Source organism: Genypterus blacodes, unplaced genomic scaffold (assembly GCF_046128005.1).
Source record: "Genypterus blacodes isolate CSIRO-AG114 ecotype Tasmania unplaced genomic scaffold, CSIRO-AGI_Gbla_v1 ptg000073l_1, whole genome shotgun sequence".
Taxonomy (NCBI): Eukaryota; Metazoa; Chordata; class Actinopteri; order Ophidiiformes; family Ophidiidae; genus Genypterus; species Genypterus blacodes.
In genome coordinates, this window is record NW_027466883.1 from 2,069,842 (window position 1) to 2,095,151 (window position 25,310).

The window sequence follows — 25,310 nt, forward strand, 5'->3', positions numbered from 1 at the left end:
TCCATGTGAAATTTATTTTAATAAAACTGTACAAAAATTGCCTACTATGAGAAAATACTGTAACTCCACAGATATTCATCCCAGAAGACAGATGGACGGAAGTATGGCGACTGAGAAACCCACGAGCTCTCCTGCACAGTGCTGTAAGCTTGGCTTCCATTTCAACAGCACAGGATAAGCAAGAGTTTTCATGAAGCAAACAGTAACATAAACATATATATCAGTGAAATAAATAGAATCTGTCACACATTTACAATCGGCATGATCGAACGAAAAATGGGACAAATTTCTGTTGTTCTGATTGAGAACTCCAGTTTTGTTCAACATGGTGGTAAATACAAATGCCGGAACAGACAATCTCTAGGAGGGATAATACATGGTTGTTTCAAGTTTGTAAACACTTATTATCATGCATCCTTCAATGTGCAATAAGAGACCATTTAGGACATATATGCAAACTGAAGCACTTCAAGTCGAGGCCACACTTTGTAGAAAGACTCAGCGGCCAACCAAGAGGAGATCCCACAGTAGCAAAGCTTGAATCTGAGATGAGCGTGTTCAATATATAACCAGAAAAATGTTTATTTTCAAATCTGGATTATGTATAATTATGCACAACCATTGATGGGACATTAATATGAGTTATTCTCTCTCAAAATTACATTAAAGGTATTCATTTTCAATAGATTATTGAAATTAAAAGTACATATATTTGTTTTCAAATATATAAATATATCATAGTATCATTAAACTGACATTGAAAACAAATCTGAGAGTGAAGCAATCAGCAAGTGGCAAATGACATAGATAAGCATAGGTTCTGTCATGTTTTGGTCCTTTCAAACACAAAAAAATGTGACAGGACAGTAATACATTAAAACAATCGTACTAACACAATTATTTTACGTTCAAAAAAATAGTGCAAAACCCAGACAACTGCTCTTTCAATTGGGTTTATCTCAGTAGTATACAGTCGAGTAAGAGTTAAATTAGCCGACTAAGAATGAAGGGTTTTATTCCAAAACGCTACATATCCATCTTGGACAACACATATTTGGTTATATATATATTAATAACTCTCTGAAGTATGCATAATTAAATCTTTTAAAATGTAAGAAAATATAAAAAAAAATGCCAAACAGCTTCTATTGTTACATGAGATTTGCTTCATGCCAGCAAACACTTATCACAAATCAATGTAGTGCGATTATCTTTGGTGGATATCTCATTTTGGAATGAAACTCTTCAAATCCCTGTCCTCTGAACACATGTACAGCAGTATGGGGCGTACTGAGGGTGGCATGTCTGCAAGGAGAAGCTAAACTGATCAACCCCCCCCCACAATACACAGTAGACTCCTGGACAGCTCTCCGGTATCCAGGCTGCCTCTTGCTTTTCGGGAAAATGAAGACAACTCTGTGAAATTAAGCAACTCTTTGGTGTTGGCAAAAGAACACGGGCGCAAACGTTACAGTATGTAACGTTACCTGAACCTGCACTGTCAGATTTGTGTCCAGCTGTCCTGTTATTTACAACATTTGGCAGCGATCTGGACTGACGCAAAGTCTCCTCTCTTTTCAAAATAAAAAAAGACCAACAGATAATGCTCCTACACTGACACAGATAGCAGCATTTCCTTGCACCTCATGAAAAAGAAATCTAATTACATTAGAGCTCTAGTTAAAGTCACATTGAAAAACACTGTCAAGCAAAAACAAAAACCTCAAAAGACCTATTGTAATACGCTGTATCTATGTAGTATTATAAATATTGGCGCCCATACACATATTCCTGAATATATGCATGTTCACAAACACACAGACATACACATAGGTAGAGGTTAGCATATATGTGTCGTGAGGCAAAGGCAGAGAAGAATTGTTTTGAAGTGAGCGCCTCAGAGCGAGATGACCAATGACACTGCACTCCACGCTTTGTGGTCATTTCTACTGGCGGCTATGAACACAATGACAGCATTACCATTTCCATTGTGCAGTGAGAGACACATGCTTGATCCCTACACATTGAAGAATGAGACAAGGTTAACTTCAGCTATGAAACAATGCCAAACAAATCTGAATAATCATCTATAGATAGAATCTTTATCACAAATAACTGAGCGTTGTAACCAAAATATACATTTATGCAATCTAACTCTAACAAGGGCAAACTTTATGTTGCCCTCCAACACATCATCCTTCACTCCACACGTGTAGCTGCAGCCCGTTGAAATCCAGAATCCAAGAACTTCAAGGGGTTTTCTGGCTTTCCAGTGTATCACTTCATTTATCTGACAGATCAATGTAAACTCTTTCAACTTGGGGTAAACATTTCCAGCACATTTCTGTGCATTCAGCTGACAGGAGAAAAAAAGAAGATTTAATGCCCAACATTACAAACTTCTTTCCATCTATTACACTACTCCTATTTTCAAAATAAAAACCAAAGTGACTCTCAGAAAACACGCTATCCGTTTATCCCGTCCGAAACAACTTGATTGGAAAATGCTGTAAAGGGAATGGTCTGTGATGAACTAGTGTACTACCAGCCCTTATTCAGTGAGAGGCAACTCCCTGTCCATATTCCTACTGTTCTAAGTGCTTGAAAGGTCCATTCTAGACAAAAAAAAGACTGACAAAAGACAAAGATCAAACACTAAAAATAATTTAGACCAACAAAAAACACAAAATCCTTCACTGATTCAATATTTTTTGTCTAAATTAAAATTTCACTAACTTGATTAGATTTCATAGGGGGAGGAGTGGGGGAATCAGACTTTTCTCCTCTTTTAAGTGTCCACTGTGTTTGGCAGACACCATTAAGGGCAAAACAAGAACAAAAGCAATCAGGCCACCACAAGTACATGTTTTGTAGAATTGTCTTTCCTCTTTCAGAACAAAACAGCAGTGTGTGTAGATATATATATGAGATATATATGAATGCATGACTGATGGGTATGAAAGGTCCCCTCTCTCCTGGTCTGCAGACTGATGGGAAAACGATCATCATCCCTCTCAGGTGAAATGGAAAAGGGAGATCCCACCAAAGAGCTTCTCTTCTTTCATTTCTTTCCATTCTCATTAGGTCGGGTTGACCGTGTCTACTCCGCGGCGGTCCTCCGATGACTGAGGTAAATGCAGAGTGTATGGTATTGTGCTGAGAAGAAAAGCATGGGTCTGTTCAGCAGAAGGAGCCCTCCCTCCCCCCGAGGAGAGAAACGGAGAAGAGAAAGAGAGGGACCTGCAGCTCCTCAGAGACACTGGTGTGCGTGATAACAGAGTCCGACATGCTCTACACGCTTCCATCAGAGCTGGTACCACTTCTTATCTTTGTACTTCAGCATCATCTGCGGGCGAGAAGAAGAAAACAGAAGGTGAGGACTTTCCGTATTAGAACAAAACACTAAACTGCTGAAAAAGATACCAAGCACGTACATCATGAGCGTGTTTGGAGAAGGACTCTGCACTGGCCATCATGCCTGCCGTTCTATCCTCCAGCTCGCCCAGTTTCTGTCCTCTCTCGTCCAGAGCTATTCGAGCACGGGCTAGATCGCCCACCACCCCCGAAGCTGCACCCTTCATGCCCTCCATGCCCCCTGGGCCAGGGATGTGCTGGGCCAGGCTCCGGGAGGCCTTACCAGCAGTCGTTTCCCCAACTACCAGAGAGAAACCAGGGGTCACACACCAGGGGCAACACAGTACATAAACGTCAGAAGGTGAATGTAATATTAAAGGAGGTTATGCACTCACAGAGGTCCTCCCTGTCCAGAGACTGAGCTCCTCCACCAAAAAGGCCTTTGAAGAAACCTCTGTTTGGAGCCTCTGGTGTCTCCACAGGGGTAAACAACTCACTGAGCATCTCCTGGGGAAGACAGAAACATCAGCAAATGTGCCAAATGTTAATGTGAGTCACAAACTAATAACTAAAAAGTCTGACTGCTTTATTGATTCTGACCTGCACGTTGTCGCAGGTCTCCTGGCTGTAAGTGATCCTCTGGAACTCAGTAGGGGATGTGAGGTACAGAGCTTGGCCCAGGTTGGAGAAACAGAATGTTCTGGCTATCCGCATGTCTGTAAGCGGCAGGTAGTTTACATCCAGCAGAGGCCGTAGACTTGGCAGACTATGAACAAAAGTGGAAGGTCAGTGGAAAGTTTTTGTCCCTTTACTTTTAGACTTTTAGAGTTGACAGTTTGGTATGAGAAGTATTTGAATAAATGCCCTTACAAGGATTTGATCAAAATGACTTTCTAAGATGCCAATACCAGAAATACCATGCCTGTTAAATCAACCCAAACTGATTGCTTCTTTGGTAACCAGTGTCCATATGAACGGTAAATGTTCCATGTGGACAGTCTAAAAGTATTTCCCCCTTCAGGGTTAAGAGGTTAAAAATAGTTAGTGGAATGGTTCCATGTCAACCAACAATTACTAACAGTGGAATGGTAATTTGCAAAGACTTGATGAATGAAGTGAAGAATAAGCCAAAATGAGTCATATATATATATTCATATGCAATTGCTGAAATAGCCTCACATATTCTCTGTGGGATAGTTAAAGCATAATGGTGTCATTTTCAATCCATAATAGTCCATAGAGGACTTGTCAGTGTTTACCTCAGAGTCATGATGTGTCCGTTGGCACAGAAACAGGTGATGCAGTTAGTGCCGGCCATCTGCACGACATCCGCTCTCAGCACGAAGGAGGACTCTGTGATGTTGTGTTTGTAGATGCGGGTCTGGGAGGGCATGAGCACCACTTTGGCCTGTTTCTCAGAGCACAGCACGGCATACTGGCTATCCTGGCCCTCTTGCGACGAGGGAGGGGAGGCTGGCCTGCGCCTCCGGCTCTTCTCCTTCTCTTCGTCTGAGGCGTTTGGGTCATACCACGGCTCGTAGCTGGGGGGCAGCAGTGCTCCAGTGGCATCTAGCAGGGCCATTGTTAAAATGCCTCCCTTGAGTCTTTGCAGAGTGCCTGAAAGAACAGTTTTATTTTTCAGGTTCAGGGCAGCTCCATTCTGTGTGCAGGGTTTCCAGTTATGTAGGGACACCGATACAACTCTAATGCAACACAACAGCACTGCAGTAGTTTTTGTTAACATTGTCAGAGGTGGGGATTCAGCTCTATGATCATAACTGAGCCCATAGTTTGTGATATTGCATTAGAATGCATTACAATGAGTGTGTTTGTTTGTTTCTTGTATTCTGTCCCCCTCTTGTGTGTAACTGTGGGTGGACTAAAACATTACAAACACCAATCAATGTAACGTAGTCCAATACAATACCAGTCCTAAAAATACTGCATAATTCAATCAACACGTCTCTCACACAGTGCAGTGCAGTGCAGATCAGCTGTACTGGATTGCCCTGGATTGTAACAGTGTACCTAATAAACTGTAAACTCAGTGTATACTCCTGAAAAGAAAAGTGTGAGGTTTGTCAGGTTTGCTGTTGAATATGGGATCCAATAACAACTTCCCAGTGTACTGTGATTTCTGGCTTTAAAACATGACACTGCTTTGGATCCAAAACTCTTTACCTACGGTTATTTGAGGACATGTTTCTCTTTGTCCCTCTTCTGCGTATAATCCACAAAGGAGGGAGCATCTCAAGACGAGGCACAAAAAACCTCATTCTGACATTTAAAAAGCAAACATGAGACTAAGAGCATTTCACATCCTTATCTTTTCACAAGACATAATCTGTCAAAGTCTGATTGCTTCTTCCACAGCTCTAGAGTTGGGGCTTGGAGGGTGGTATGGCTTGTGCTACAGCAGATCAATCAGCAGATTCTAGCACCGTCATGTCATTTCTGACCACTAGAGGTCGATAAAGTTAGTGGAAAAGTAAATGCTGGTGAATAAAGGAGAGTTCAGCTGCTTACCACAGGAGGAGATGCCAACCGACTGCTGTAGCCTTTGGTCACCACTAGGTGGCAAGCTGAGGGCCACCACCATTACGTTGCCATGGGTCGTCCCTACCAGCACACACGGGCTGACCAGGCTGTCCGTCTTCCTGGGGAAACTCTCGCAAAAGTGGAAGGACGAGATGGCCTCTCGAGACTCTCTGTCTATGCTGGTAACACTTGAACTGCGTGAGCGGCTGAATGGGTTATCCTTGGCATCTGGACAGCAAGAGTGAGATCACACAGCAAAAATGGAGGAAATTAGGGAATGATTATTACAACAGGAAAGAAGACAGGAGGACTTCAACATGCAAACAAGAGGCAAAGAGAAGTTAATGGCACAAATGGCTGCAAACACCCAGTATTAAGTAAGAGCAAATGCGTGTTTAATCTGTACACATGCTTGCTCTGTGCTACCAAACAGTGTGTCTAGTAGCACAAACACTTGCATCATTGTCTGTCTGATAGTTAAAGACCACTAATGTTTCATGCCTCATTACTGTGCTGACAGCAGCACGAACACAAGCTTTCCTCACTCCTTAACAAAGCTAATGAGGGGTCCCAACAGAAATACCAAAGACTCCAAAAAGATGTGTGACGCAGAGGGGAAGTGTAAACACACTTGCGAATATTCTTCAGAACTGTGAAGACGTAAAGCCAGATTTTTAAGACCAAGCGCAGTCCAGTCAGTGGAACTTCCTCGTAAAGAAGGGAACAGGTCATGTTGAGAGGATTAGTGACACACGGCTGAACACCAATTCAGAGTGCAGTGGCACAGGTTAGTACCAGTTAACCCAGGTCAGACCATGGCTGGTCCACTCACAGGTGTCGGGGGGCGAATTAGTTTTATAGACGGCCCCCTTCAGGGACCTCCTGGTTGCCGGCTTGCATTCGTTTACACAACCAAAGCGCTTCTTACATGGGAGAGAGCGCTGTCGTCTCAGACCCTCTTCTGTTCACGGTGCAGACAGAGAGTATTTGTCTCAACGTACATCGCATCAACACAACAGGACTCTCACATACACACCAGGAGACAATTAGGCAATACAAAAGGCAACAACCCACAAAGCCTTTTTACACATATATACAGTATAAAGCAGTGAAATAAATTGAAGGTTCAAGTGACAAAGCAGCAAAGTCACACCTGTAAGAAAACGTAATCGTGCTTAGGAATTGAAAGTCAGTCATTTTGGCTTACCCAGGTCTGACTTTTGCTCTGTAGGCGAGCTAATTTTCCGTGACATCTTGGCTGTAACAGAAACAAATATATCCCCCTTTAACAAAGAATACTGGCTAAAAATATCAACTAATCTTTTCTGAAGAATCACACCTTGAAATGAGTTAAAGTTTAATCTTTTGATATCCATTGATTAGCATAGCTGCCTGGTAACAAGTGAATTTTGAATTACACTACAGAGTGGTGATACATTTAAAATAAATTTGAATATAGTTTTCGTAGTGCTTCTAAATGTATTGCTTGCTACCGAGCACTTTACACATCTACATTATTCCCAAAAACTTGCTTGGTGAACTCTATCACCACCCTTAGAGACCCAGAGAATACAAATGAGGCTTAGCAGGGGAAGTATCACAGACAACCACTGGGCCTGCAATGTCAAACAAAGCAAGGAGCAGTCAGAAAATAAAGTAATTACAATTCAGTCACTATAATTATGCAAAAGGAGTAGGAGGAAAAAAAAAAAATCAGTAAGTAACCAAGTAGCTAACACCAAACTGAAGCCCTGCAATCAAAACACAGCATCGAGGAAAGTGTCTGCAATCGAAGAGAGACAGGTCACGTAAACGTTTAAGTGACTTTGTTAGACATTAGTACAGAGAAGACATGAATAAAGCAGATTTTCTATGCTTTCAAATGAATAAAAGTATTAAGTGAAATTTGCCCTTTTGTCTTGGTGTTTTCAATCCAAAGTCTAAAGCAATTTTGCATAGAAAATCTGTGGCCAGAAAGTCAAAAGATGTCCTCCCATGCAATTCATAGAACCCTGATTAAATGAATGAATCAAGACCACGACACCTTGTGATTAGTAAAAAATACATCACATGAATGCCATTCTTTCATTGGCCCAAGATGCACAGACTGACGTTGGATTAAGGCACAGTGTGGTTAGAACGGTGTCATTCAGAGAGAAAGAGAAGTAATCAGAAGTACATCAGGAGCATACAGTACCAAAGTCATTGGCAACCGTCTTGGAAAAGCGTCTGCTTTTGGACTTCACTGGAAAATGTGGTTCAAAAAAAAAAATCAGACGACAACAGCAATCTTAAACTCAGGAGGGATGTTCATCATTTAGCGGTGTAGTACTATACAATACCCTTCTCTATGAACTTCTGTTGTTTTTTGTCATCCTCAGAATTGCAGGGTGAGGTAGATCCTACATGACAAGTAGCACCGCTTGAAACTTAGCCAGATTGATACAACCATTTTCGTACGAAGCATTTAAGACGCGAGAGGCTTACCTGAGGTGGGTGATTTGCAGCGATCCTCTGAGGTGTTGGATCCATCAATGGAATCACAGAGTGCTGTAGGAGCAACAAGAACACATTACAAAACAACACATCACAACCTCTCCAACAGGATGACTAAATCTATGCAATTTCTACCGTGTGTTCAGTGAAATAGGGTCGCATATATGACTACTGGTAGGAGAAAATATCTGCATTGTGTAGTAAATTACTTAGCAGGTTATTATTATAACAGATTATTATTAATCTGTACAATCATGTCAATAATCCCTGCATCTAAACTGTGCACACTCTAACATTCTGTCTAAACAAAAGTTAGGAACAAGCCTTTATTTGTGCTCATGTCAACTACTGCCCGTCCTTGTATCAAAGGCTTAATCATCCTTTTAATGGCTTAGTAAACAGATACTAATGGTGAGAGGGTCAGACACAACGTGACTTACGGAAGTGAGAGCAGCGGAGTTTTTTCACAGACTCAGTATACATGTTAGAAAGGCTGGGCATGCAAGACGTCACACTTGGAATGTCTTTACCAAATCACAGAGAGAGACCAACAGTAGAAAAAAACAGAAGATGGAAATCATAAATACAAAAAGACAGAAGGAAGCTTTGAGACTCAGAGGCTGGCTGCTGGATTCACAACAATTCAAATCAAACACAAATATTGCTCCAATGATATTTGCTTTTCATGGTGAAAGACCTCAATAAATGAGTCTGGAACCTAACGACACGCCACTGAGACTGAAAAGGAATGAGAGAGAACGGCAGGAAGAGAATGGTACAGCAACAGAGAAGACAGAAACAAGCAGGTAACCAAGCCTTATATATTGTTTTGTCATTAAAAGGAATTAAAAGTGGCAGCAGAGCAACAACGATACAGTCACTCATCCACTCTAAAGTGCACGGATCAGTCTTAACGCTGTCCAATTGAACAGATGGTGAATCTGTTAGCGATGCCCCCTGTTGAGGGAGAGGCGCTACTGCAGGGGGCCGTGTTCATGGTGCCAAGCCAAGCTGGCTGCAAAGTGTCAGCCAAGTCTCCCCCATCCCACCTTTACCAGCCAGAGCCAAAGCAATTCAGCTAGATGCTTTGCAACACATAGGAACATGAAATTAGTGACAAATAAACAAAGCATTAATTATCTCGGGATGTCAGCCAAGGCAGCCAGACAGGAAGACAGAGATACAGTGCTTTTTGGCCAACTTGATGCCTAATGCACAAACAAATACACATAAACTAAATGGGGAGCAGCTCACCTCCAGAAGGCTGTCGTGCTTTGCGGGGGGAGTGAGGCTGCCGCTGGTAGGGATCGGACGGGCTGTACAGTTCTGATGTACCCATGTTGAGGAGCAGAGTGTTCTGGAGGTAGTCCACCACAGCCAGACCATTACTGTTCCCAAGCACCACACTGTATCACAGCAGGGATGAGCAGGACAGAGGAATGAGGATTCAGATGCTATTTTTATATGCTGCTGTTTACTGCTTCTTTTGATAGAAGCAGACATGCCTGAATCCTGATTTCAGCGAGACTGGATGTAGTTGAGACAACCATTAGGCAAGTAAAGTGATCTCATAAAACAAAATCTTTGATACCCTGTCGAGATGACAAGCGTCGGCGGGGGAGACTTACAGGCCATAGGAGGAGTTGATAGCCAGGCTGGTGATCTGCTGAGGTGGCTCCCCGCTCACCCATACCAGCTGGATCACCAGCTCCACCTGGTAGCCCGGAGACTGCTTCAGCGGGGAGCTCCGCACCCTGCATCAAACACACAGCTGGATGAGACAGCGGGCTACACTCTACCCAGTTCCCTGGAATAAATTATCACCCTTTAGGCAGCTGCACTGACAACTGTTTCCTGTTAGGATTATTATGGTTATTTACCCTTTTCTGAGATACTGTCAGAACATTTTTATAAAGCACAGCTATCTACAGCTATACTGAGATGTAAATGGCTAGGCTTTCTGCCATATTACACATTCTGTTGGTCTAACCTCATTTTGGCATTAGGTTTTGTCCATACTATTATCCTATTTCAAGTCATTTAAACTTCATGCAAAAAGAGCAGCATATTGTAACTGTCCATACTGCAAACATGGAATGTTGTCCCGGGCGCCCTCAGAGGAGTTGCTGCCTGTGGAGGATTGGGCGAGAGGCTCGCTCTCCTGAGGGCTGGAGGAAGCTCCTGGGGTTGGCAAGGTTGGGGTTTGTTCCCCTGCCGGATCAGGAGAATCCACATCGCTAAACTCACACTGCATACGCACCTCCAAAAGCTAAATATAAAAAGGATTGATATCTCACAAACAATTTGCAGCCCAAAACCTTATTCCTGCTTGTTGCAAATTCCCAACCAACTATGATTCTTTATTTTACCCACCTGCACAACCTCAGTGGTGACTTCTTGTTTGCTAAACCTATAGATGATGATGTGGGCAGACACCCCGGCCACACACAGCATCCTGCTCTCAGGGCACCAGGACAAGGTCTGGATGGCAAACGGGTCCTCGTCTACTATTTCTGTGTTTGCCTTCTCCTCCTTGCCGCGAGTCCTCTCAAACACCTTGGCAGTCTTCAGCTTGTACAGCACTTGAAGCATTACTTTAAGAGCCAACAAACAGAAAAGGGGGATTTACTGCCTACAGTTCATTTACCCACTGTAGCAAGCAGGTCAGGATAGAACACTGTGCTCAAGTTGGTGATACAAGTATAAAATGAAATCTCCATCCATTGCATTTTGATTACACTTGCTAACTCTGAAGAGAATCCAATGATTTGCATATAATACCTCCTTTGACTTGTGACCCACATTTATATTTTGCTGCTTCATATGCTTCTATTATTTGGGGCTAACTGGGACTCTAAACTGAAATTAGCTCTAAATTAAATTCAACCGCTCACACTCACATATCTTTGCATATAAAATCAAACAAATGAAGAAAACAAGTACTCACAAGCAGAAGCATCCCAAAACTTGATTGACCCATCAGCATGTCTATTTGGGAGCGAAGACAATATTGAAAGACAGATAGTCAAAATATAGACCAACGTTGTGCATTAACCACAAACCCATTCAGTAATGTATTCATTAATCGCTCACCCAGTGATTATGATCTCTGGGTAACTCTGTGTGCCTTGGCCCCAGTTGCCCCCACTGATAGGCCATTCCTATTCAAATGAGAAAAACGTGACATTTATAAACACCCCATACAAAGGCAAAGACATTCAAAGCAGGGATACAGTAGTTTTCTCAGTTCTCTTGTTCACGTAGAACTATATTTAGACAAAACCTCCATGGAGGCTAAATTAACAATGGCACTGTAGGTTATTCTAGATATCTGAAAATGCAATTCAGCCTGTCCAACCAGATTCAATTTGAAGTTGTATTGTTCACAAAATATTGTAGCATATGTACACTTTGGTCAGGAACAGTCACACATAAAGATAAATGTGAATTCTATCTCTGTGATCCAATATCTTTTCATCTATTCTCCTTAAATGAAACGTCAGCGTTGTGCTCCTGAGCGCCCGATGCGTTTAACCCAGATCGCACAGTAGAGTGAGCTACCTTCTTGCTGTAACCTTGTCTCTTTTGCCGGCTGCCAACAGAGTAAAGTGCAGGAATAAGTTCAGCAGGGCAGTCGGCGAAGTACTCGCAACACGTCACGGGTGACTCATGGATAGTGAGAGGATACGGATTCTCAAAGATGGGATACCTGTCAGAGCAATGAAGGTACAAAGCATTATTTCCAGCGTACTTACCAACTAACTTTACTGGCAATCAATCCTAATTGTTTACTGAATGAGCGCCCAGCTGGTTTAAATGTCCCATGAAATGACCGTGAGATTGTGGCTTCATTCTGTGGTTGGACATGCTTTAATGTGAAATGTCATATTATGAGCTTGTCTCATATCATTTTGTCGTACACAGATTTTGATGCTCTTATTTTCTTTCTGGGGGCCACGGTGTTCAACACAAAGTCACAGCTACATTAGGCTATGAAAGTGAGGTAAACGAACAAAAAAGCATGATCCGTCCCCTGTAATGTAATATAAACCAAAACAAGTGACATCCTCCCTGCTTGTGCCTGTTATAAGCCACAGAAACAGCCAAATGACATACACCTACAACCAGCACAAAGGTTGCAAAAAAAAAGCCAAATTCCTTCAAGGATAATAAAGTTAAAGGTGAAGATATTATTCATTTCATGGGACCTTTAAAACAGGAGTAGGTCAACAGAGACATAACCAGCACAGACAGCTCTTTCGTGTTATCTGTAAACATGCACTGGCACAAACCCTGCTAGATCTTTTTTTGCATAGTACATTTGTGAAAGTTAACATTTGAATTAGACACTTTCACAACTAAAATTATTCATATTCATAAAACATGGATTTAAAAAGGTCAAATATTCACCCAATTTGTCCGAGGTCTATTACAACTAAATCCTTCTCGAGGAGGACCACCACAGCATAAGGCTCCTGGAAGTCTGTGCCACGCACACACACACACACACACACACACACAAGAAAAGCACAAAATGAACAGAGGTAATGATGTTGTTTCAACTGTACAGTTTCTGGAACTAATGACCAAACGCTGCCCTGTGTTACATCTCACCGTTTGGATATGGAGTTTCACACAGCGTTAGGAAATCAACAATAGGGTAGTCCATCTCCAGGACAGTAGTGCTCTTTCCATGCATCACCGTCAGGCAGGCTCTCCTCCCCACTGTGTCGTAAGACAGACCTCCAGACAGGACCATGAATGGGTCCCTGAATACAGGACACACACACTTTGATTGCTTTTACAATATATTTCTCTTTGCTGTGTTGGTAAAAAGCTATCAGGTACTTGGGCTTTCTCAGAAGATGCTTTGACGCACTAATCACTATATTTCTATGCCTGGGGGAGGAGATTGTGGCAGATTATGGTGTATAGGATCATTCATAGTAATCATTACATCAGTATGTCACAGGAGAAAGTTCATATTCATTGTGCCTGTTCACCATCTCTTAACATCAATAGCCTGTTTCCCTGACATCATTTATGATTGACACACTCGTGCCAAACCATGACAAATAATTACAAAGGGCCTTAAGAACATCATCCAAATAAAGACCAAACAAAAATGTCCTGCTGGATATGTGCTATTATGATAGAATAACAGGAAAAGCCACATCCAGAACAGGATATGGATTCCATTTGGAGTCGTTAAGACACAGGATGGGTGTAGACTTGAGCAGTCCATCTCACTTACCCAGCCCTTGTTGTTTTGTACTCCACTTTCAGGATAGGCTTACATGGTTCTGGCTTCTTTCCATCCTTAGGCTGCTTTCCTAGTGGTGGACAAATGGCAAAAAAAAAAAAAAGGATTAAAAATACATGCCATGTGTACACATACACAGCTCGGACATTACAGTGCATGCTTTAGTTTTAAGCCAGTACATTAGGTGGGTTCTATTCGTCTCTTTGTGTATGTAAACAATACGATGGAAGTGTACACAACAGTTCCTACCATGTGGCGTGATGATCTGTCCGGGCTTGGCCGGGGCTCGTATATTCCATGTGGTTAAAGTGCCGTCGGAGTGGCTGCAAACAAACTGTTTACCCTCATGGTGCCACGCGACAGAGTGGATCGCCTGACAAGCACAACACAAGCAGCACTTCTCAAAACATGCAATATAGACGCGATAAGGAACATTGTTGCATGGAAGTGTAAAGAAAAGTTGAATCCTTTATGGAGAAAAGGAATTATAAGAAAGGGTCTGATCTTAAAAAATAACTGAAAGGCAAAAGGGCATAAAAAGGTCTACACAGTTTTGGAAATACAATTAAAAATGGTTGTGAAAGTGCAGCATAAGAGAATGTTACAGATTTGCACTGATTATGCAAAACCAGCGAGAATGAGACCAAACATGTTGCTGTGGAAACGATCAGTAAACCCCCGAACAGAAGTCTCCTCCACATAAGAATTGAGTGGAGATGAAATAACACCTTACCTCATCATAATTGTAGCGGTAGTCAGCTTTTTTGGACTTCAAATCCCACAACACCACAACGCCACACTCAAATCCAATCAGGAGCTGCAACAACAAGAGGGCCAGGCAGAGCTCAACTGACGTGCTGTGAAAACACACGCATACAATCCAGGCCGACTATGATGTCATTCAAAGGAATCTAACATTGATGTTTATGACCCACATATTCTACGATGTTTTTTCTAATCAATTCCATCCAATTCTTTATACTCACTTATCCTAATAATGATTATTTGGGTCTTTCACATTTATGGGTGGCTTACAGTTACCAATTTGCTTAGCTTAGATGTCACTGAACTGGGAAAAAACCTGGAAAAAAAACACGCACACACTGGAATTCGACCCCAAGATCTTTCCGGGGCAACAGTGCTTAACCACTGTGCTGCCTTAACTCATCGCTTTGCCGTAATAAATGGGATATGAATTGTTGTATATAACCTGCTTCATCTCCAGTGTGTCTTTGTTATTAATGCAGTTACACCCTGTGTTGAGCAATTAATGCCACAAACAAACTTGTTGGACTCGATCAGAAATTGGCATTGGAGCATGTAAACACTGCGTGACACATCCCTCATTATTTAAGGCCATGTAGCTACACTGAATTCATCTCCACTGAGGCTGCACTTGCTGGAAGGTTTTGGCGTGTCTGCGTCATCTGCCAAGGATTTGTCTAGAAGGGCCCTAACTCTCTAAATGTAGACATCAAAATCTCAATGTTTGCCATAGATGTTTCAATTAGCTGAAAAACATTCTGCTCCGCTGTGACTGCGTGAGAAATATTGACGATCTGTCTTCCACGTTTGTCAAGTGGTTGGCAGGAAATGATGTTTAAGGGATGGGTGAGTACCTTTCCTTCATCCATGGGGTTATCACTGATGTGCACAACAGGACCCGGGTGCGACTTTGTGGATCTGGGCAGGTGAAATTGAGAGAAGAGAGTAAACCCATCAGAAAGTGCATATAAATCCAACATTATCCGTTTTTCATCATTGTGTGCAGCAGAACATACACGTGCAGGTTACACGGGGAGCGGCGGCCAGTTTAGACACACAAAACTGTGCGAAAGACAAGAAAGCCCGACTGTAAGATGAAAATGTGGAAAAGAAAGAGAGATGCCGGAGAGATGATGATACGAGAGGGAGCGAGAAAGTCACATGAGGGTCTGTGAGAGATTGCAGTGTGTGGAGACAGTGTCACCGTGGCAACAGAGCACAGAGCATGGCGGAAGTGAGGTCTGGCCGAATGAAAGCGTTGCTGAATGTGGTCTGGCTCCACTGGCTAATGATCTCATTGCTGCTGATGAGTTGATCCAGTCAGTGATGTAGCACTGAATAGAAAAGGCACGGACGGACTGGAGAATGACCTCACCATTACATGATACACTACACACAGTTTCATACAATACAAGAATGAAAATTAGTGTTTTTCATGACACTAACGGGGAAGGACTTTATTTTGCAAATAGGTTAACAAAGATTTGCATCCTAATGGACCATAAATATGTGAAACCTGAGGGCATTTAGTACATCGAATTCCTTCCCATTATGTGATCGCACCAAAACAATCACAAACTTAATCTTCGGTGGCGATCCAGACATTTTCCTGCTGACATACTGCTGCCTCTCATGGCGTTTGATATACTTTGGATTTTCCTGACCAAATTTAATAATGTACATAGTCCATAATATGGAACAAAGTACAGCCAGGAGTGTGTATTCATAATCACGCAATTTCCATTCCAACGCTCTGACAGCTAAAAGCATTGCTCATCTCCTCCTGTGCGTTTCTAGGTCATTTATCTGAGCTAGAGGCATCTTCTGACACTTTTAAGTCCTAGATATAAGATAGCAATTTATCAGATTTCACAAGCAGCCACACCTTAACACATTTGCACACCCCTGCCAATTTTAGTTGCCAGGCAGCATCTGAAATGATTTTTAGGCTCACCTACAAAGGAGCTGGTACACCAGGAAAAACTGGAAAAACTGTCAAGAATCATTCCTCCTGGCAAAACTTTTGCTGGCTTTGAATGCTTATTTAAAACTTGTTTGTTTACTCTCACAATGGATGGTGTGTGTAATTCATAATGTTCGGGGTGGTGGCATGTCAATATAACCAAGACATGCACGAGGTTATCAGCCACAGCCGGTGTGATTGGCGACGCTTTGTTGATTTTACACGCCAAAGACAAATGGTAGACTTGCCAAGGTGAATTCTTATACTGCAGTGAGTGTGATACAACATGGTGTGATGTCAGGGTGTAAATCTTTGGCTCCAAGTCGATCCAATAACGATTATTTAAGGAATTTTTTTGATTGATGATTCAAGTTGATGCATTAGAATTCAACATCTTTATTTACAAATGGGACTATGATTTCTTTTTTTACTACATTTTCATTACGAGTGTTTTTTAGGATTCACATCGACTCGGCCGAATCTCGACCGTGAATATCAATGCATCACAATTGGTGTCTGCATCTTTACACCCCTGCTGTGGTGTGAGCGGGTGACACTGGAGTCATTTGGGGTAATCAACAGGGCTCTTCCTATCCCAGATGTTCCACCGAATGAGACACACAAACTCCTCCAGAAGTCTCAACAACAAGCTTTGGGCATGGCAGAATCTCCACCTCCGTTTCGCCCTCACACAGATCAGAGCTGCAGTATTGTCAGCTGCACTGACAGGCTGCATCGGCACTCAAGACACACAGGACACACTGTATCTGCAAAAAACAGACATGCACATTCCTTTCCATTCCACAGCTTCCTGGTTAGAGTACCAACGGCCAACACTGGCAGAAAGAGGATAGGCCTGTTAGAAAAAGGAAGGGGGGAGGTATAACAATTTTAAACTCGACTCACAATTCAATGGCTTTGTTCCACATGATGACATAGCCTGAGAGAGTGAAGGACTCCACGTTGACAATGTGGATGTTTCCTCTTTCTGTGCCGATGTAAAGCCATTTGCTCTGGAAGGGCAGGTGGCAGTATGTGATCCTGCAAAGAGGAGAGATCAGGCTCCATCACAAGCAGTCGTTTCATTATCTCATGACTCAGTCCTATCAAAGATCCACCCCTCTTCCCTAATCACGCCGGCCGGACTGGAAGGAGCAGCAAATGACGAAGGTTTAATTACAAAGGCCCTGCTCTGTGTCACACTAATGAAGCCTGACTATATATAGATCGGTGGAGAGGAAGAGCAGAGTAAATACCACTGTCTTTTCTCAGCTGGTAGAAAATGTTTAGTCAGTGGCAAAGCTGAGGCCTATGTAGCTAAAAATGTACAAGTCACTTTATTCTGTCTGTGGGCATATGATAAAACTTAAATAAAGCTAGATACAGTTTTACTACAGAAATACTTTTTACAAAACCTGGATAGTTTCGTGCATCTTGGCACCGGTTGAAAGGTCATGAGGGAATTAACTTTGATGATTTTAGAAAACTAGCTCCTAGAAAAAAGCTCCTAGGATGCATTCTAATTTGCATCCATTTGAACGGTGTGCTTGAATAAAAATCTATCGTGGCTCGTTTCAAGTGAACTGATACATTGTTGCCGTTTTCACATGATCTGCTGACAAAAAGAGAACGTTAAAAAATATCGCTGTTTACATTAAGCCTCCAGGCATCGTACTAAAGATGCGAGGCTGCAAATTAGCTACAGTAATAACACACCGGGGAAGAATGCGGTCGGCTGAGATGGGTGTTTCCATTTTTCACATTTCACAAAGTGCACCATCCAGTCAAATGGAGATGTTGAACATAAAGCACACATTACCTCTCCCTGCTGAACTTCAGAGAATGCAAGATAGCGGGTATTTTTTGCCTCAGGTTCCACAGGTGGATGCTGTCATCAGCTAAGGCACTCACCAGCGCCCCCTGTGGAAAAGGGTCCGGCACAGTGGCATTACATCAACACATGCCGACGTATTGACATTCAGAAGCATGCATCCAGCATCTTGCCTGGCTTAGTTGGTAAGCAGGGCTGTTTTATATGATCATGAGCACACACCTATGAGGCCATTACAGAGGCATGCGGGTCACAAAACTAACATTACTGTTTAATCAATGCTCTCTCTAAAAGCACATTTCACACAACTGGTAGTGATTCATGGCCTATAAACATTGAATGAGCGCCGGTGTTTGGCGTGCCTTCTAGGAGGAACATGGATGGACGGATGCAAGAGACAACGTACAAGCAGTTAGTGAGGGGGAGGAAGGGGGAGGAGGAGAAACAGGTAATGACAACAAACCTCGTTGATCAGGAACTGGAGCTGGATGACAGCAGCACCGCTCTCATGCTGACAGTAGCACTCCACGCCCGCACGGCCAAAGCTTTCAGTCAGCTCGGTCAAAGAAAAGTAGAAAGTTGCCAATGATCTGAATGCAGAATTGTGGTGCAAACCTAACAAACACTAGAGTATCCTTAATTGATAAGTCTATTCCATGGCAAAAGTATAAAAATGGCTCCCCAGATGTTGTTTTTCATATTCACAGGTAGTGTTACTCGTCAGAATTCAAAAACACACTGGCGAAAACATGAAACTAAAACGAGTGAGTTATAAATAAAATCAGTGGGTTCCGTCTGCCTTATTTCTTCATATGAGTCAGCCAGTGTGACAGCAGCGTGATTAACCGTGCCTTGGCTCCACTCTTCTCTCCATTTGACTCTAAATCAAAGGGTCAGAACCTCACCACCTGCTAAATATGTCTGTACTACACCAGACCACCCGCTCAGTAATAGATCCGGGATCTTACACTGACCGGTTCCCGACCACAGTGGACTTCTGCCACACAGGCACAAATAAGGGAAAGCTAGTTCAACATTTTCAAAGAATGTGGTCGCACATGCACCAACTCGTACGCATTGAAACAGAAGAATACAGACGCAAACACAGACAGACAGCTGGGTTCACTATTTGTGTCCATTTTGAGCTGACACACTGCAATGAGATCTGAACAGGATTAACCAAGCTGTGGTCAAACAGTCCCCTCAGTGCCTTAAACAAACTAGGGTGGGGTTGCAAAAGACGTTTCACAGTAAGATCAACAGTGGGCATCACTTCTGCAGAGGGATGGAGGCAAACACAGACTTTGAGACTTGAGCTAGCGCCAGTCAAAGGCTGCTGGCAACTGAACTTGTGCTCACCCATGACCTTTCTATCCAGCTTTAGCTCCTGGCCCCGCAACTTCTGCACATTTGTCAGAATTATTAATGAGTAGCATGTCTCCAAAGGTCTACAATGGAGGGAGGACTCATTAAGTCTATTTTATGGCTGCGGGTGGTGCATACGTGGGTAAAGAGCACTTGTCAAAAGAGCACGAAATGTTAATATGAAACACTGTTGTGCCTTTGTTATCCCGCATCAGTCGGTTTGTTTGCTTGATTGTTTGCAGGATTTGTCAAAAAGTCGTGAACCAATTATGATGAACCTTGGTAGAAGAAAGGAGTATTTTCCATTAATTGTCTCTTTAGCTTGATTATTTTGTTACTCCCTGTTTATTTTGTGCATCAGCTCATTAAGGTATTGAAATGTATGGAAATGTCTCTGCTGCCGAGCCAGGCTGCCTTCTAGACTAGCAGGAAATTACTAAGACAAACCACAAAACATGACTTTATCACTGTGGTGAGCAGCAGAGCGCTCTGTCTGAACTTCCTCATCCTTCCAGGCCGAGCAGCGCGCTCGTGATCAAAACCGTAGCTGTGATGGTGCGCACCCCAGGCACAAACCCTCTGGCCAAAGCTGCACTACATAGTTTGTCGGGCCGAGTACAATAAAAGCTTCCTTTCTGGGCTTTATGTCTTATGCAGATGCATTTGGCACAAAAAAAAAAAACACAAGCTTCGAGGGTTTTGTGAACAAGAGAAGCCTTTTCCAGCTAATCCCTCCATGGGGGAAAAGAAATGAATAATAATTCCAACCACCATCACCATCATCACGTGACCTGACCGATTTTTCATATATTAAAATGAGGTCCAGCTGGCGTGTCAGAAGCCATGTTTTCAATCGTTTAAAGTCAAGGTTGGCACACTAGAGGAAACACCTAAGCTTGATATGAGATCAGACAATAGAAAACATAAGACTGTACTGCACATGCTGCTCTCTCAGCCTCGCAGAGATGTTCCAGACTCTTTTTCTCTTGGGGACATGAGACAGGATATGTCAAATATATAAAAGTCATCACTGTGAACATGAAAACTTCCCCATTCGGGTAAACGAACGCGCGATGGACCACGCAGCATTTCAACATCAGCAGGTTTTCTTGCGTAGTCAACTGATAATCATCTGAGCAGGAAGTTGTCTCGTATCATGCGCGATCACAAATGAAACACCTTTGTATAAGCCCGAGTTAAGCACTATTCATGCTAAGAAAAAGAGAATGGACTGGTTTCATCGTTTGGTGTCATGTGACCCACTTTGTAAAAGTTCCAGATATTTTACATCACTATTGGCCTCCATTCCCTGTGGGTCACGCTGGCTTCTTTTACACTATTAATCATACGGCACTTTTAATTGGTGATTTTGCTTCCACTCCAATAAAGAAAAAAATATATAGGGCAGGGTTTATGTTCTGTAATGGCCAAAGGTAAGGAGGTATGTATTAAATAGAGCAGGGAACTGTCTACAGTAACACACTGATTAAAACACTGTAGTAGAGACAGATCTTGTAAAAGTAGACATTTATTGCTTGTAGACACCTCATTGAGCTTACGTCTACTGAGCTGTGGCAGAGTTTCCAAACTCCAGGGCCAATGAGGTGGATCGATACGGCCTGTCTTTTGATAAATGGACCAATTGCCCGAATGACAGTAATCCCATCAGCCCCGCCGTGCACATTAGGACAACATGGAAGCAATGTGTGTTCTTTGGGAGTTGCCCTGTAAACACACAACGCTTTCTTAATCTGGATGGTGGATGAAGACAAGCGCCGAGCTAATGATGGTCTAAATAAAGCAGACTGGCCTCCCATGCAGGATATCGGCGCAAAGGCGAACTCACAAGGCTAACCCTGAAGACAGCAGGTAAACAGCAGAGCCTGGATCTGGACACTGTGTCAAATGTAGCCAGTAATAGCCTGGACTCTTCTATGTTGCTTGGTTAGCTTTAAAAAACAGACTTTTCAACATCAGATATAAACACAAATCTGACTCCCAACTGCCCAACGGCCTCACAGCACGGTAGCAGCTTGTGTGCGTGTGTGTGTGTTGTGCGAGTCTAGTGATGTTTACAGCACATATGTAGTGGCATCCTGGCACAAGCTGGGCAGCACAGTTGATGAGGTTGGCTCCTCGGCATATGGCGAAGGAGCTGTTCATGCTACTGCAGAGATACCACTAATGAGCCTGGGTCCTCCTAGAGAAGGAGACTGCCGGCTGCAGAGACGCTCATCGTGGCTACTGCCTACCTCTATGCCCACTGACACCACCCACCCCTCCCCCAGTCTAGTTTGGATTTGCTTTGTGTGTTGCCAGATGACAGGAGTTTTCAAAAAAAAAGGGTCACTTACTATATGAAGTCAATATGTAACCCAGGTGAAAGGATGTCAGCAAGTTAGATGGGTCTGCTGTGGGCTAGTGAGTGCATGTGTGTATGTATGTGGGGGGTGTTTAAAAAAGAAGATCCCTGGAATCATCAGAGCATTACTTTCCTTTGCGCATCTTTCTTCCTTTTTTCATTTTCCATAACAAAAAGGATACAGCCTCAAAGCTCCACTCTGAGTCCCGACGGCCAAGATTTTCTGCACGGGGTCAAAGGCCATGGAGGATGGTTGATACGGAAAGCCATGACGCACAGTCTGTAGGAGAGAGCAGAATTTATATTAGACCCAGGGTCAGCTAATCAATCTTCTGCTACACTGTTAAGATATTTTGGTGACAAAAAGTTGGCACTTGGTGAGAAAAACACAGAGTATTATCATAATCTCCTTGCGATGTAATCCATCAATGAGGAAACTCTGCCTCATAACCCAAATAAATATAATAAAGGAAGGAGATTAGTGCATATAAGGAAGGGAATGATATCATTATATTTCTTTAATTGATATCCAGCTGAAGTGTGTGTGTGGGTGAAAGGCTCCAAAATCGAATTGGAAAAGGCTTAGATTTGCAATTTGGGGGAAAGATTATGAATTGGACTTCTATGGTGTCAAGAAACAAGAGAGAAGAGAGATTGTACTGTGAGGTTGTGGACAAGTGCCACCTTTTTAGCCAGTTCATCCCCTCAACCTTTAAGAATGGCTTTGGATGGCAAACATGTAGTCTTCAGCACCAACATGAAGTAACGTGGTGTTGTGTCATAAGAGTTTCAAGTCTGTACACAGCTGTTTAGACGTGTTTGAATAGAGCTCTCCGTTGTCAACAAACTGAAATGGACTGCAAAAATCAGTCAACTCGCTCCTTTAATTGACAGTACAAAGTTGCATACAAAGAATCCGCTTAAAAGACTGTCATCAGCCATCGATGACACAATTATTCACGCTTGGAAACGTTGCTCAGTCAAGCCCTGAGCTCATCAACTATACAGCTTGCACCAGGATTATGTAACAGGTAAATCCGTGGCACTGTAACCTGGGGGTCCTGACCTGTTCTGATCCCAGCTGGGGCCAGAACTGGTGAGAGCTACAGCGTTTAACACGTTTCACACAGAACAGGCTTTTCTTATAAATCCCGCCTGGCTAAAATGAGTGTGTGTGGCTCAGTAAATTTGAGTGAAAACACTGGCTGGAGGCAAGGATTCAGTGCAAAGCAAACAACCCCGATGACAACCAGAACACACACACACACAAACAGTGTCAGATATATTTTAATAAAACAGCTGTTTGTGTGTGTGTGTGTGTGTGTGTGTGTGTGTGTGTGTGTGTGTGTGTGTGTGTGTGTGTGTGTGTGTGTGTGTGTGTGTTTCAGGTGCAGGATCCATATATTCGGGCTCTGGAGATGAAAATACACCGCTGTCATCTGACTCAAATACACTTCGTTCATGTTCGCCGCTTTTAACACAAACCTACCTTGCAAAGCTGGAAATGCTCCGACTGGAGTGTCTCCTGGACGGTGTCGTTCTCCCTGGGAGTACCCGGCGGTGTAGCTGCGGAGGAGGAAGACGAGACCGCTGTCAAGCCGTCCAGCACCTTCCGAATGTTAAACTTCTTCATTTCCCACCGGTAACAGGACAGACGCGATTGTAGAAAACGGGAAAACAGACGAAGCGAGCTTCCCTCAACCGGACAGGGGGGAGGTAGCTGCTAGCTGCTAGCCGAAATAACGCACAGTTAATATCTTCATATGTTCATCTCACGTGTTACGGAGGGTGTTGCCAGCGCACTCCCCAAAAACACCCGAATGTCGATTATTGAATTAGCAAGTCTTCTCCGGCGCCAACGTTAATCCGCCATTTATTGAGCCAGCTTTGGTGTTATTCGATCGGGATTAATCGTTTCCGCGAGTTGCTTCCCAGCGCTCAGCGGGTAGCAAACTGGCTACGGAAACGCAGTGAACTGCAGCGGGGATTGAGTCTGCGCTCTGCGGATACCCGGATGAAGAGGAGACGCCGCTCTGCTGACAGCTACCGTCCAGAAAACTTAGTGAATACATTCATAATAATAACGTTGCGACATCATGCTGACAATGTTGTTTCAAATGATTCTAATTAGTAAAATATTAAAAGTTTCTTATGGATAATTCTCCCCTGTGTAGATCTTTATTACTGAAATTTGATAGGAGCGACTTCAGTCCCCATTTCAGGATCCAATCTTTGATGCGTTCAATGAAAATAGGTCGTATTTCCGCTCCCAAAGGAGGAAAACTGGGTTATCTTTCTTCCACTGAGACTTAGAAAACTGGAAAATCTGGTTCAAAGATTAGATTGTTTGTTCAGTTGGTCAGTATTTGGATTGTCACGGTGTTAGGAGTTTAATTACAACCGGTAATATAGGTATTGTAAAATAGGTAGTTCGTAATCTTAAAAATAAAGGATATGGATTAGATGCAAAATTTTAGTGTATTATACTGAGTAAGTGCTGCATCACAGATGTGATTTTAAAAGTGTAACAAATGCAATGGATTTTCTGAAATTACATTACATTACATTACGATCATTTGGCAGACGCTTTTATCCAAAGCGACTTACATTACATTACCACCCTTCGCAGAGGGGGGAGCAATTGAGGGTTCGGTGCCTTGCTCAGGGGCACCTCGGCAGGGGCTCGAACCGGCAACCCTCCGGTTCCCAAGCGGAAGCACTACCCACTGAGCCACTGCCTCCCACATATATAAGATTTCAAGTAAATGTTGGTGTGTTATTTGTTAAACCTCCTCCTCTTCTAAATGAATGTCTGGATTGTTGATCTTACATTGAAAGAATCAAATGTTGCATGTGTAATATTTATATGTATATTTATTTTTCAAAAATGCTTGTTTTTGCACATGCATGCTTTGTACACTAGATGGTGCAATTTGCCAACATTCATATCCTGACTGTGCTATTTTGTTGGAAGAATTGAACAAGGACAGGGTACTCCCGTTCTGTCAGCATTCAGAACCATGGATAGCTACCTGAATCTATCCCCTTTATTGATCAGAATATTATTTGTTTTTAATAATCAGATTCACCCAGATGTGAATACTCCAAGAAGGGCTCAGTCACAGGAAACGGTTAATTCAAAATACCAGTGCTGTATATTGTAGCTCTCACTGAGAGTTACACGGAGAAAATGGCATTTTGGCAGTATGCACGTTTACCTACCCGTTATTAATTAACCCATTCACATGTTTGACTAAATCGACATTTTCATGCAGTCATGAACGTAAAACAGAAGCTGCTGAAGAAAATGTACACTGGTGGGGAGATAAAATAGGGCAATATCAATAATGCACAAGTAATGGGATCTGTTGTA

General features: G+C 42.8%; 1 protein-coding gene across 5 annotated transcripts; it reads right to left on the bottom strand.

Moving 5' to 3' along the window:
• On the bottom strand, positions 1 to 24,132 carry stxbp5b (syntaxin binding protein 5b (tomosyn)). 5 transcript variants are annotated; one of them, XM_076157314.1, is made up of 29 exons: positions 23,427 to 24,132; positions 22,120 to 22,217; positions 18,674 to 18,755; positions 18,199 to 18,299; positions 17,286 to 17,420; positions 15,271 to 15,334; positions 14,385 to 14,468; positions 13,901 to 14,024; positions 13,643 to 13,721; positions 13,003 to 13,157; positions 12,799 to 12,871; positions 11,950 to 12,097; positions 11,482 to 11,549; positions 11,336 to 11,376; positions 10,762 to 10,982; positions 10,473 to 10,657; positions 10,017 to 10,142; positions 9,643 to 9,794; positions 8,380 to 8,442; positions 8,235 to 8,294; positions 8,090 to 8,137; positions 7,100 to 7,150; positions 6,725 to 6,853; positions 5,881 to 6,120; positions 4,614 to 4,971; positions 3,955 to 4,120; positions 3,750 to 3,861; positions 3,435 to 3,655; positions 1 to 3,346 (listed from the first exon to the last, which is right to left on the bottom strand). In XM_076157314.1, the coding sequence occupies exons 1-29, from the start codon at positions 23,568 to 23,570 to the stop codon at positions 3,305 to 3,307; spliced, it is 3,570 nt and encodes a 1,189-aa protein (XP_076013429.1). In that variant the 5' UTR covers positions 23,571 to 24,132; the 3' UTR covers positions 1 to 3,304. The 5 variants fall into 5 exon arrangements, with proteins under 5 accessions (XP_076013429.1, XP_076013431.1, XP_076013430.1 ...); XM_076157316.1 differs by lacking the exon at positions 6,725 to 6,853 and having other exon boundaries at positions 23,427 to 23,964; XM_076157315.1 differs by lacking the exons at positions 8,090 to 8,137; positions 8,235 to 8,294.
• Between the last annotated feature and the right edge of the window lie 1,178 nt (positions 24,133 to 25,310).